Source organism: Gekko japonicus, unplaced genomic scaffold (assembly GCF_001447785.1).
Source record: "Gekko japonicus isolate JY-2015 unplaced genomic scaffold, Gekko_japonicus_V1.1 scaffold1431, whole genome shotgun sequence".
Taxonomy (NCBI): Eukaryota; Metazoa; Chordata; class Lepidosauria; order Squamata; family Gekkonidae; genus Gekko; species Gekko japonicus.
In genome coordinates this window covers 260,232-274,333 of record NW_015172046.1, presented here as the reverse complement: position 1 = coordinate 274,333, position 14,102 = coordinate 260,232, and the positions used below count along the sequence as shown (strand labels likewise).

At 47.1% G+C, this 14,102-nt stretch overlaps 1 protein-coding gene across 1 annotated transcript in view; it reads left to right on the top strand.

The window, feature by feature from the left end:
* The window catches only part of HOMER2 (homer scaffolding protein 2), an 81,092-nt gene that overhangs the window by 53,972 nt on the left and 13,018 nt on the right, over nt 1-14,102 (top strand). Inside the window, exons 7-9 of the mRNA XM_015420717.1 lie at nt 2,281-2,391; nt 5,378-5,458; nt 11,221-11,395. Of these exons, the coding sequence (XP_015276203.1) occupies nt 2,281-2,391; nt 5,378-5,458; nt 11,221-11,395 (367 nt within the window). The remainder of the gene's footprint in view (nt 1-2,280; nt 2,392-5,377; nt 5,459-11,220; nt 11,396-14,102) is intronic.

The window sequence follows — 14,102 nt, the reverse complement described above, 5'->3', positions numbered from 1 at the left end:
TGCAGTATTTCCCAGACTTTTCTTGAATTAATATTAAGGGTACACTGTAATCTTATACCTCAAAAGGATTATATTCTGAGTGTGTTTAGGAGTAAGAATAATGATACACTCCTGTGTATGAATCACGGTTTCCTGACTGGAAAGGAGGCAAACACAGAGCAGGCACTTGTGCAGAGCTGCAACAGGCACCCCCCCCCTGGGTAGGGGATTCTGTTGTGTCTCTGCATCAAGAGTGATCGATCTGAAGCAAGGGCTCAGAAATTTGGCCACTCTCAGCTAAGAGCCTTCAGCACCCTCCAATGTGCTCCCCCCCCCAATTGCTTGTTTCTCCACAGCTTGGGTCCAGTCGCAAAAGTGGGAGGCTGGAGAGGAAAGCATTTGAAGCCGTGGAGCTCAGCAAAAGATGGTCAGGAACAGGAAATGAGTTCATTCCACTCTGAACATTCCTTTTCATGTTAAATAGAAGGCCCTGGGCAGGAACATGCCTTACTTTGCACATGGAGGATGTTGTCTCTAGTTTTGCCTTCAAAGTGTGTGTATTTCTAAGTAGCACAAACTGTTGCTGAAGACATTACAACCCACCTTTCCTTCAAGAGTCATTGGCCAGTATGCAGTTTTCCCCCAGCCCCTTCACTGAGAGCCAGGGTAGGGTAGTGGTTAGACTAGGACTGGGTGACCCAGGGTCAAATTCCCACTATGCTCACTGGGTGGCCTTGGGCCAGTCACACATTCTCAGCCTCGGCTACCTCACAGGACTTTTGTGGGAATAAAATGGAGAATGTTGGAAGCCACTTTGAGTCCCCATTGGAGAGGGAAGTGGGGTATAACTGAAGTAAGTACATAAGTAAATGTGTACGTTGCGGGTCTGTATGAAATAACTGCTAGAGTGTTGGAGACCTGGGTTCAAATCCCCACTTGCTGTTCTTTTTCCCTTTACTCACATAAGAATTTAAACTCAGGTCTTCTTTTTAATCCACTGGCCACTACACAGCACTGGATCTTAGGCTAGTTTACGTGTTACAAAGTCAATATGGCAGATATGTGGCCAACAGGAAGACCCTGAATTTGATTTGTGCCAGGAAGAGAAGAAGAAGAAGAGATTGGATTTATTCCCCGCCCTTCACTCAGAGTCTCAGAGTGACTTACAAACTCCTTTCCCTTCCCCTCTCCACAACAGACACCCTGTGAGGTAGGTGGGGCTGAGAGAGCTCTGAGAGAATTGCCCTTTCAGGGACAGCTGTGGTCATCCAGCAGCTGCATGTGGAGCAGTGGGGAATCAAACCCGGTTCTCCCAGATTAGAGTCCATGCACTTAACCACTACACCAAACTGGCTTGCCAAACCTCCAGGTGTGCAGGGGGCACAATCCAGACCAGGACTCTAACGAGAAGGGGCCCCAAGCTCCCCCCACCATGCCCCCCCCAACCTGACTGTGGAACTGTTTTGGGTGAGCTTGGGCCAGTCACTTTTTCTCAGCCTAACCTACCTTGCAGAGTTGTGCAAGCGAAAGGAAGACCCCTTGTGAAACAGTGGCTGAGCAAAAGTGAGTGATTGGCCCAACTGGTTCATGGCTCAGTGGGGATTTAAGCCCTGGGACTGGCTACCCCACACTAGCTTCATATGGGGTGAGAGCATAGAGCTTCTTATCCCATCATCATGCCAGTTCCCTGCTTGGTAGATAAAGGTCATTGGCACTGTAGCCCTTTATGGGGCACCAAAGGAAACTCAGCCACTTTAGCCCAGTTCCCTCTGATTAGGAAGCATTGGGGGAGGGGGATTCCAGGGCTTAAACAAAGAATTTGGCAGATTCTGATGTATGTGTTTAAAGTAAAGCGCTAGTAACTCTAAAGCAGGGGTGTCAAACATATGGCCCATGGGCCAGAACCAGCAACTGATTACCTTTACTGCCAGATGACAGAGGCTGTGCATGATGTCCCTATATACTGTCCTAGTGCTAATGTATAACAGGCAGTGGAAGTGAGAGGATGAGCATCAGGGAGATACTTCAAGGAAGTACCATAAGAGTGTTAATGTTTTAAGCATGTTTGTATTTTGAGTAAAAAATAATATCATTAAATGAGTTTGCCTGTGTCCTTTATAAAGTTTCTATCGCCTGTACCTGACATTATATTTTATGGCACACATGGCCCAGCCCGACAAAGTGACATTTATGTCAGATCCAACCCTCATAACAAATGAGTTTGACACCTCTGCTCTAAAGACTGGCTGTCCAATAGAATGAGAACTTAGACCGGCTATGCTTTTGTTTTTCTTTTTGAAGATTGAGGAGCTGGAAGAGCAATGCAATGAGATAGATAAGGAGAGAGAGCGAAATGTGCAGCTCAGCAGACGTCTCCAAGAGCTGGAAGCAGAACTTCAAGACAAGGAGCTGGTATGTAAAATGAAAGCCTGATTGTGAAATGATTCTAAAGTGACAGACTTGTGCTCAGCATCTTTGGAGAACTAGCGGCCTTCTCTACTACTAATATTAATACAGGTTGCCCAAACAGATCAGTAGGCTTCTGACACTTAATTTGATTAATGTGCCTGAATAATTTTTGCAAACAATCAGTGCTGTTAGACATCCGTGCTCTGTGCTTTTAATCTGAGCTGCGATCCATTTTTTAAAAAATGTAGTTAGAGGTTCATCAGAAGGTAGGTAGAATTATTATTTCATTCCCCAAAACAAGTAGGTTAGGTCACGCTGGGGAAATTGACTGGTACCATTGTAGGAAGGGTGAGCTTGGTAGAGAGCTCATGAGATTAGGGTTGGGTCCAGACCAAATCCCCCCATAGCGGAATGGAACTGTCCTGCCTCCCCCCTCCCACTACAGCCCACTGGTCTCCTCGAAATGCTGCTCCCGGCGATAAGGGAATAACATGGGGGGGGGCCTCTACTGCGGGGAGGAAAAATACGTAGAAATTGCCAATTTAGTCGGGGTCCAACTCCATGTCTACCCTAACGGTCTCACTCAGTTTGACTGTAAAGGCTTCCCCTTCAAGAATTCTGTGAACTTAGTTCTGTAAGGGGGATTTAGATAAAAATTATCATGCATTCTTGAGTTCTTGGGGCGCTTTGAGGAAAAACAATATTCTGCTAGTGAGTTACGTGAGAGTTTAGTTTACCTCCATCACACAGTGTATTGAGGGGGAGGGAGATGATAGTGATTCTTTTTTATATTGTTATAGGATGCTTGTAGAGCAGCAAACCGGGTGCATTAGGCCAAGTGTTGCAACAGACAGATTCTTCTCCCTAGTTCTGTGCACAGTTTATACACCCCTCTGGGGAGCTTTTGTGTTCAGTCACCTTGAAGTCCACACTACCGTCTCCTGCTGGGTCTCAGCTCTCTCTGCTTAATAAAAGCTGACACCAACACACAGCCACAGTTTACAAAGCATATTGGGAATGCTTCCCTTCCCCATTCATGCCTCCTGCTTTGACTGGTTCTAGCTAGGAGTGGGAGGGATGTTGAAGAACCATAACCATGGGTTGGATCCAAACTATGGGGTCAGATCCAAAGAAGCCCTTTCACTATTCCTGTGGATCCAGTTCTATGGATTTGGGTCCAGCCCTGTTGTCGTAGCATGAAATATCCTCCTTGTATTGAAATAAGGTAAGGCCGAGGTGCGGCAACTAGAGGCTTGTTTTGGAGCACCTGCTGCATGTCAACAGGAAATTGTCTTCCAGCTGTAGAGCCTCCATTGGGAAGGGATCATGTTTGTGCCCCTCTGGATTTTGCTCTTGAAACTCTTAGGCTGACTTGAGCTGAAGTTAACAGCCCGCATGCAAAGGCTCTTTTCAGGACTGGTATAGCTAATGCTCTTAACAACCCAGACGTGTTAAAAGAGCTTCAAGTCAGTGCGTGGACATAGTTTGAGGTGATGGATTTTCCTGCACCATGATGAATGCCTTTCAGCAGTATGTTTCAAAGAGAACTGTCATGCTTTCTTCCTCGTTTCTTTCACGGGTAATAGCATTTCATAATGAGCTGTATTTTGTAACTTTCAAGACTCCCACTCAGCCAGAAAATGGACTCATGAATATTACAGGCTTCATTTCTGCTCGCTGCAGAGGGCTGCCCCGGCTGGCTTTCAGGCTATGTTCTGACATAAGTGAGCTCCTGATTAGTGCTAAGTAAACCAAACATCCTCTATTCTCGGATCTGAAGACCAGCTCTGCATGGGGTCTGCACATCAGTGCAGGCATCTTTGAAATCCTTGCGCTCTGAAGAGCACTGAAAGGCCAGGGGGTACGGCAGAAGGGCCTGGCCGGTAGTTATTTATTTAGCTCTCTGGGGTGGGCACCTGCCTCACTCCTTCTGGGAGTCTGTTCTGCACAGTGGGGCAGCAGCAGAAAAAATGGGGGTCATAATGGATCTAATTGGCAAGAGCCAGGGCACTGCCTGCCAGGAGACCCTGTTCTGAGGAATGCCCCTGCCGCACAGGCCCATCTCAAGAGGGGGCAGTCCTTCAGGCATGTGGGCCCAGATCATGAAGACCTTTAAAAGTAAATCCCTGCACCTAACAAGTGGCCGATGAAGGGACTTCAGGACTGGCACAATGCTGTTCTGATGGGCAGCCCTTGACGACAAATGAACTGCCATATCTTGCACAAACTGAAGTTTCTGACATAAATCTGAGACCTTTGCATGCAGCAGAGTGATGTGCACCCCACTCTCCCTCAGAGGAACTCCCCTGTCAAGCAGATGGCTGCCACAAGTGGAGGTGAATGTCCTTCCATACACCTTCAGACAGGCGATAAATGCTGCCTGACTAAGGGCCGGTTGACCTATTACAAATCTATGTGGCTGGTTGACCCCTGTGGTCTGGGAGTTCCCAGCTCAGAAGGACTGTTTTGGATTGGGACGGTGTATGAAGAGGGGGAGCTTGTCTCTTCTCCTAAACAGTTATGTCTTTCTAAGCCTGTTGATTTAGAAGGGTGGAACTCTGGTTAGCATGGCACTGTTAGTCTTTGTATTTATTATTTCAGTACATTTTTCCTTGTGTAACATAATTTTGATGTGTAGGTGTAACTGTGTACGTTGATAATCTAATGAAATAAAAACAAGCATTGGTTTCTCGGAACTGGATTATGCTGAGGTATTGATGACACAATCGGGGTGGGGAGGGAGGGAGAAGAGAACGCAGTTGCAAAACAAATAGTTTTCTAATTTAATACATTAACAATTCATATCCTCCAGGAGCACAAACTTTTTTTTCTTGCTTTCTCGTCTCACATAATTGTTCTGTTTAAGTCCCTTTTTAAGGAAGTCTTTGTAAAATAATTTTTTCCTGTGGCTTGTGGTTTGTTTCTGTTTTTTAAATAGATCGCCTCAGTTAAATTATATTACTTCCATATTTTATGTTACTTTCTCTAGGAACTGGAAGATCTTCGGAAACAGAGTGAAGTCATACCACAGCTCATGCAAGAATGTGAATCAGTGTCTCAGAAACTGCAGGTATTTATATCTATCAGACATTTCCAAAATTAATCTCAAAGCCAAGGTATTTAGCTTCAGGGCTGTATCTAGAATGTTTGTGATGAGGAGGTCTAAGGGTATGCTTCCCCATGTAGGGAGAGATTGTCGGTCTTGTTCATTTTTACTTAGTAAAATGCTTATATTCTGCCTTTCGTCATATATAGCAAACCAGGGCAATTTACAGCAATCTCAAACCCTTATCAGTATAAAAGACAGCAGCCTAATAGACTAACCAGTCAATCGGTTAGTTTAAACTAAAAGCGTTTGTAAACAGGACTACTTTACACAGCCTGAAAAAGCCAGAAAGGGATGGTGCTGCCCAGAATTCCACCAGCAGCCAATTCTGTTGTTCTGGAGATGAGAAAGCCCTCAAATAGCCCTCCTGTAGGATGAAAGGATGCCTTGGCATGATTATGGTTCTGGCATACATAGAGGCAGAGGCCTTCAGGTGTCGAGGTCCCAGGCACCTTACCGTTGAGCCCAGAAGCAAATAATCAATGTAATGGCTCCAGGACCAGTGTCATATGATGGCAGGGGCTGGTCTTAGTCAAAAGAGGGGCTGCTGAGTGCTGAATAGTCTGTAGTTTCTGGGCTACCATTAAGGGCAGCCCCACATACAGCACATTGCAGTAATCCAACCCGAAGGCTACCATGTCATTGGTCACCATGGCAGCATTGACTGCGTCTAGAGAGAGAGTCAGGTGTAAGTGGAAGAAGGTGCTTCTCATCCCAGTCTGTTTCTCCATCATCACAGCTGGGTCCACAGCTTTTTACTTGATCAGTCTGTGGTAAAGTTACCCCATCCTGCACCGCTAAATTTGCAGTCCCCTCAGACTAACAGCCTTCCCAACCAGTATCACCTCTGCCTTACTAGATTCTGTTTGTCATCCTCCCCCCTTAGCCATTGGACTGTGGCATCCAGGCAACAGCTTGTGGTAGAGATGGCAGCTTCTAGTTGTTTAGGTAATGACATATAGAGCTGACTGTCATCATCAGCCCTCCATAGAGAGCCAGTTGGGTGTAGTGGTTAATAGCGTGGACTCTAATCTGGGAGAACTGGGTTTGATACCTCACTCCTCCACATGCAGCTGTTGATGTGACCTTGAGTCAGTCACAAGTTCTCTTGGAGCTGTTCTCTCAAGAGCAGTTCTCTCAGCCCCACCTCCTTCACAGGGTGTCTGTTGTGGGGAGGGGAAGGGAAGGAGATTGTAAACCACTCTGAGACTCTGAGTGAAGGGCAGGGTATAAATCCAACTCAACTCCTCCTCATGTTCCAGACAATCTCATTCAAGGATCAGTGCAAATCTTAAATGCAAATTGGTGAATACATCCAAAGTTGTGTAGGAATTAAATGATGTAAGTTTAGTGTAAGCACAAGGGCCAAGGATCCAAGGGCCTGTGCATCTCTGCAGTGCCTTCCAACTCATTGGCTAGAATGCCGGAAACTGGGAGCAAGTTTATTCGTTAATGAGTAGCTAAGCAGGGTGTTGCCCTCTCATCCATTCTTCTCCCCCACCTGTATCTTTGTTAAGTAAAAGGAGAAAGGATTTGACTAAAAGCCTGAACACAGAGGGAGGGGGCCTGGAATTACACCCCAGACAGGGGGACAGGAATCACACCCTTGGCAGCACCGACACCAGGTGTCGTCCACAGGTGCAGAACACACGAGTTGCCTCGAGAGCAGGAGGCCCACATGTGTTTCTCTCAGCAGGACCATTTTTGCTTGACGAGGGCTGTTTCTAGAAGGTCTGTCTGTGCACAAATCAGCCTTCGTGTTCTTGAGTCTAGCATTTCTTTCTTGCTTCACTGGGAGCTGTGCAAACTCCTGCTGGCTTGCCCACCCAACCAATCTGATCTTGAGCCAGGAGTAGTGGGCTTCTTCAAGTTTGCTTAAGCGTTTTGGAAAGGTAGCTGTCTTCCGTCACTGCCTTGCATCGCCTGGTAAATTCCAGTCCATGGATCCGGTGCTGAGGCATCCCTGGCTTTTCACTCCTCAGAATAACAGTTTTGCCAGGCTGTAATCTCAAAGGAAGAATGTGACAAGGGCTCTTGAAGTTCCTTGCAAATAACAGCAGCCTGCACTGTTTGGACCTCAGCTGAAGACTATTCCACCTTTCCTGCAGTTTCTTTCAACTTCCCACGCATGGATGAACACGGGCTGCTGTATCTGCAAGGAGATTCAAGTGTTCTTCCCACCTTTTTCCCTCTGGGAAGAGGGTGTTACCCTAACCCGCTTGATCAGCTTTCCCATCTGTATTTTAAATGATTCTGGTGTGATGGGTGGGGGCGGCTGAGGTCTGAATGACAAAAGTTGTTCACACCCAAGTGCGGGAAGAGCAAGCCAGGGCATCGGCAGCAACAGAACTTTCCTCTTGATTTTTAAGTGACAGGGCTGCTATCATCACAGTACAGGAGGAAGGTATTGCCTGCCCACCTTGTCCTAAGAGGGGGGAGACAGAATGCTGACTGAGCAAGAATGGCTTGGTGTAACCACGTCCTCCAGCAGAACAGGTTGCAATGTGAGGCAAAGTGAGGCAGCTACTTCAAGCATCAGGTTCTGGGTTCCATTAAAGATCAGCCAGCTAATGTGTTGTGTATTTAACCATTGCTTACCTGCTCCCTTTCATGATCAGTGGAATTGTTTTCTCTCACCTATGTGTTTTTTAAATCACTGTAAGGCAGTTTGAATGTTGTAATAACAAAATGCGGGGACATAACGTTTCTGAGATAAATTACATTAGAGAGGTCTACTAAAATTGTCACTGTATTTCATTATCAACATGGCATCTGTGGATACTTAAATCCAGAGACTGGAGCCATGAACAGACCAGACAGATCTTTCTACAAACCTGAGAAAAACCCCAGGTAGCACAAAAATCCTGAAATCTAAAAACAAACAAACAATTGGGTTTTTTTTAAAAAAATCTCCCGCAAATAATAGAATCAGCTGCTGTAGTCCTAAGAAATGAACGCCCTCTGTGACAGTTGCTAGACAACCACAACAATATTGCCAGACTTCCAGCCTTAGTTTCTGTCAGTAAAAGGCACGGGGGGCATTTCCTGGGCTGTTGAGGCCTCTGAGGGCAGACTCATTGTGGCAAGACCCACCAGCCGCCATTGGGCGACTTGCTAGCATTGACTTACATGGTTTACCCAGGCCCAGTTGCTTGCTACTGTTCAACAGCAGCCATCACACAAAAGCCAATGTGATATACTGGTTAGAGTTTCAAACTAGGATCTGGGAGACCCAGGTTCAAATCCCCACTCTGCCATGGAAGCTTGTTGGGTGACCTTGGGCCAGTCATTCTCTGTCAGCCTAACCTACCTCACAGGTTTGTTGTGAAGATACAACGGAGGAGAATGATGTAAGCTGCTTCGGCTCCCCATTGTGGAGAAAAGTGAAGTACAAATGAAGTAGATAAATATAGCTGAAGATGGGGAGTAGATCAAAGGTAGGTTGGTGGGTGGGAAGGAGAGAAGGAAGCAGGGAAAGTTCATAGGAGGAGAGAAATGGGAAATAGTATGGAGAAGAGGAAACGGGGGGAAAGTGAGGTACCCCTGCAAGTCCTGTAGTCACCCCAGTCTGCAACTGGGCCTGGGCCTGGCTGTCAGCACCATACAACTGGGCCTGGCAGCTGGGACAGTGGGCCAGAGTTTTCCCATCTGCCAATGGGGGGGAAAGCTGAAGACAGGGGAGCATATAAAGGTAGGTTTGCTGGTGGATGGGAAGAGAGAAGGAAGCAGGAAAAGAGTCTGTGGGAGCTGCCAGGAAAGGGTAAAGAGGAAAAGGTTTGGGGCGGGGGAGATGAGGTCCCTCCTCGTACATCCTTGTGGTTCCCTTCCTTGCACTTTTCCAAAATGGAACATCCAGCTGTAGATATCCCAGGAGCCTAAAAGGGGAGAAGGTTAGGATAAAAGATCTCTATCAGTAATAAAGACTGTCCAACCCTAAAAGAAGAGTAGCGTGGTTTGAAATGACTCTACTAATGAATGGCCAAAAACTCAGCTACCATGGCAACTGTTAACAGGTACCTCAGTGTCATTGTCAGTATTCACCACAGGATATCCAGAAAGTGAGGAAATGCAGATGTATGCTTGTACAATTACAAAGTTCATCTGGGTCTGTCAGCAGTCTTATAGGAATGCCAAGTTCAGTCATCTTTTTGTGATTCACTGCTCTTTGTGATCATGTGTGTGACAGAGCCGTGGTACTCTCTCTGTGGTTCACATTTGTGGTTATCATCATCATCTGGAAGAGCCATATCTACTTCCATCCCTGGCAAGGCACCTGCACCACAGGGAGGCTCACGGCTTACTCATTCCTCCAGGGTTGGTTGTTTCAAGGTGGGAACCACCTGCCAACCACAAGCCCTTCCTTTCAGGCAAGGGCCTTGCCCACTTTCCTGAAACATGGGGTAGTTGCCACATGGGGGAACAGTGCTCAGAAGAGCCACAAGTGCCATGCTAAAAAGTGCAAGCCATTGAGTGAATATCACTGCTATAGAGAGCATTTGTATCAGAATTTTAAAGTGATCCTATGTGTGCCTTTATGTTCTGTAAACTGGAATCACTAGGGTTGCCAAGTCCTACCTTAAGCCGCAGCGGGGGACTCCCGGCTTGCTCCAGGAGCGCCGCAAGCACATCACCTAAAAGTGACACGGCTGCGTAGGGTGCGCCAGGGGCGGGGCTGCGGTCATCCGAGGGGAAAACATAGAGTTTTCCCTTGGATGACCGCGGCCCCGCCCCCGGTGCGCCCGGCGTGGCTGCATCACTTCTGGGTGACGTGCTGACGCCGGGCACGTCCTGTGCTTTGGTGGTGGGGTTCCCCATGGGGCCCGATCCGCTGGTGGTGGGGAACAGGCCTCTGGGGCGGGGGGTTCCCCGCCCCCCGGGGGGACTTGGCAAGCCTAGGAATCACCTTGGATTATGAAACTGATTCCAGTAGTTTGGAGCAAAGTATAAGTGTGTTCCTTTGGCTTCCGTAGCGCAGAGATTTGGGTGCAGCATCACTTCAAGGGAGGAAGTGGGGGAGTGCTTGGGGTGGCCCTACCCCTGTCAGCACAGCAGAAGGACATTTTCCTTCCTTTACTGCAGAAACCGCTGTGTGAGTTTAGTGGCCCAGCCTCCAACACAAACCACGATCTCACTCAGTGAAACTATTTTTTTTCTTTTGAGACTTGAAAAATAAATCCAAACCTTGGGCTTTAGGGGTGGGTGGACTAGCACTGTATTTACAAAAGCGAAGTAAACTCCATTGCTGGAGAAACTTGATTTTTCTTTCCTGCCTTTATGCATGTTCAGCCAAAGGAAAGGGCTCAAAATGTATGTTTGTGTCCTGCGACAAAGGCACACATTTTTAAAGGTGATACTTTGTTTGGGGCAGAATCCAAACCACCACAGCTAATTTTTAGAACCTAGTCTGAAATGCCTTGCAATGACATTAATGGATGCAGAGTGGGGTGAAGAAATTCCAGGCAGATTTTAAGATGGTGTCCAAACTGACATCATTGAATGCAGAGCGTCTCTTCCGCTTAATCCATCTCCTTCTGTGCACCAGTCAGATTAAAATAATAACAGCTCTTCCCTGACAGAATTTTGCTTGCAGGTGTGCTTGGCAGGGGCTCAGTAATAAAGATGCAGAGGGTGGTGGGTGTGGGGTGGGTGTTTAAAATCCATCAGGTGATGTGAGCTTGCTCTTGTAAATGTTTGGATTTTTCTCCCTGCAACTTTTTCTTTTAAAGGCTGCTGAAAAAAGGAATAAAGACCTCGAGGAGAAAGTCAGGACTCTACAGACAGAGGTGGAAGAGAGCAGACACAGACAAAACAACCTTAAGACTGATTTACAGACTTTTTTAGATGTACTAGATGGAAAGATCGATGAATTACACGATTTCCGGCAAGGACTATCTAAACTGGGTATTGACAACTGAACATGGGGGGGGGGGTGTTGTTTGACCTGAAATGTCTGTTTTCCAAAAGGCAACTAGAGTCTTCTTGTTTGCAATGCAATTTGTATATAGAAATGTAATCCATTTTTCCCCTCCCCCCCTTCAAACATTGCTGTTCACTCCCCCTTCCTTTGTTTTAATTTGAGCGTAGCAAATTGTTTCTTGCTCTTCTGGCATTTGAGGATTTCTATACCAGTTGGGGGAGGATCTTGCCTGAGAAAAAGGGAAGTAGATCTACCTTAAAACGAATATGCAGTTTAGTTGTTGCAACTTGCAGGGAAATCTTTTCTGTCTTAAGGGCTGCTGGTGCTGCAACCATAGAAACAGGAAGCAAGAGTCTTCTCTTCCCACCCCCTCCTGATCTTTATTATTACGCCCCTTGCTGCTCTCTCCCCTTTTTGTGGAGCAGACTGCAGGGAGGGTGAGGCACGATTTCTGGCAGGGTGTCAGTGGGCTTGGGGGGAAAGGCCTTCACAAGAGCCATTGGGGAGGATAGAGTGACCACTGCCTTGGTTGCTCATCCCTAAAGGAACCAATCAGTGAGGTCTAATTTGAAGAAACAAGACTATGGGCTTGTAATATCCTGGAGGCCTCTCCTACAGTGTTCACCATGTTTAATAAGTGGGCAGACTGCAGTATAATTTGGTCTTGACTCTGTACACTTCAGATAGGATGGAGCTGTGATTCCCCCCCTGCCTCCCCTGCAAAGGTTGATGAGAATTTCATGTCCTCCATCATCTTCAGTTTAAATCTGTGTATATAGACACCCCCTATCAGAATGTTGGGAAATTGGACTTTTCCCTTTTTCTTCTTGGGATCCAGGGGCAGTTCACCTGTGGAGCAAAGGCAGGGTTGCCAATTCTGGATTGGGGGGGGGGATTGATGGGGGGCAGAGTCTGAGGAGGGTGGGTTTGGGGGTGGGAAGGACCAAAGCAGTGTATAATACCACAGCATATCCCCTCCGAAGCAACCATATTCTCCAGAGAAACTGATCTCTGTTGTCTGGTGGTCAGTAGCAATTGTGGTAGATCTCCAGTTCTCACCTGGACATTGGCAACCCTAATCAATAGCTTAGTGGCCACCTTTATTGTTTTTAGGACGTGGATAGGAGGTAAGCGCAATTTCTACAGGCGAGATCGGGTGTAACAGCAAACAGGTGACTTTGAATGGGGTGGTGCAGGAAGATGGCTTGTAGCAGTGCTCTAGAATTGAGATTCCACCCAAGTATCCTCAAAGCCCACCGCTGCCGCCCCGTCCCGTGCCTGATGGTGCTATAGAGCCAGGCAGGCAAGACGGCAACTTGTCTTATGTGGCCATTGATGGGAACAGTGCTGGGGATCTAGCCTGCCTGGAAGGCTCCTGATTTGAATTGGGGACCCTGCTCCTTAATGCCGGGGGAGCGGAAGGGCAGGCACTCTGCATACACTCAGGAATGCTCATCTTCTATAATCTTCCTGGCTTATTTTAATATAAGCCCTGACATGGAAAATGGGTTTCAGGAAAGAGATTTGCAAAGGTCTGTAAACTGCTGCATCTGGGTGATTTTTTTGCAAGCAAATTATGAGAGAAAGCAAAGAGGCATATAGTGTAGATGCTTCTCCGTGTATCTCCTTCACAGGACTGTCCAGACAGAAGGGGTTTTTTTTGTCCAGACAGAAGGGGTTTTTTATGAACAAATTCTTTCTCAGCAGGTCTGGTATTAGCTCCTCCCCTCCACATAGGGGACACAGTTGCAGTGCTTTTATAGGCTGATTTATTATGCTGATACGCCAGAGCCTCCCAAGTCAGACCTGACTGCTGCTTGTTGAAACGAAGTAGCAAACGGTCACCTAAATCCAGAGTCTCTTTGTAAAGCGGGTCACGTGGAGAGAGCAGCACTGCACCCAATGTGAGGGAGAAACCCAACAGACTGTGGGCCGGCAGAGTCTGAATTATCACTGGGTCCCAACCCCACCTTCGGTGTGCTTATTCTGAGAGAACCAGTATGGCCCCTGTGCCTTTCGGAGACCTGTCTTGTTAGCGGGGTGGAAGAGATCGGTGCTCTCATCCACTGTTGCTTCCCACACCATCCCAGAAGCATCTAAATCTAGAGCTTGCATGGAATATGTTACATCCCACGCTACTGAATTTAGTCGCTAACTGAAGCGGCATGTAAAAAGCCAGCACCACCCTGCTCTGCTAGCATCAGCCATTTTTCAGTCACCCTCCTTATCCTCCCTTTTTATTGCTGCCGCAGAGCTCTTGAACCCAGCTCCCCCTCTTTAATGCAGAAGTGCTGGGATTCAAACACGGGGATTCATGCCCTTGGAGGGTGTGCTCCACTTACCCTTCCATTCTGTTCCTCAAGTCCCTTTCGCTTCAGACCACTTCTTCTAACACTGCAGGAAAAGGAGTCTGGGCCTGTGTATACCTGGCAGCCTGGGTTGTGTTTTGAGTGCATTTTTTGTCATTCAATAGGTGTCCCAATCACAGGCACACTCCAGCCACTCGTAGGCTGGGAGACAAATTTATGTTGTGCTACCAATTTTTTTTTCTTTTTTGCAATGGATGAAAATGTTCATTGCAAAAAAAAGAGTTGGCAGCACAACGTAAATCTGTCTGCCAGCCTACAAGTGACTGGAGTGTCCTTCCTCCTCGTGCAAAGAACTGAAGAAGGCAATTTATATGTCGGCATT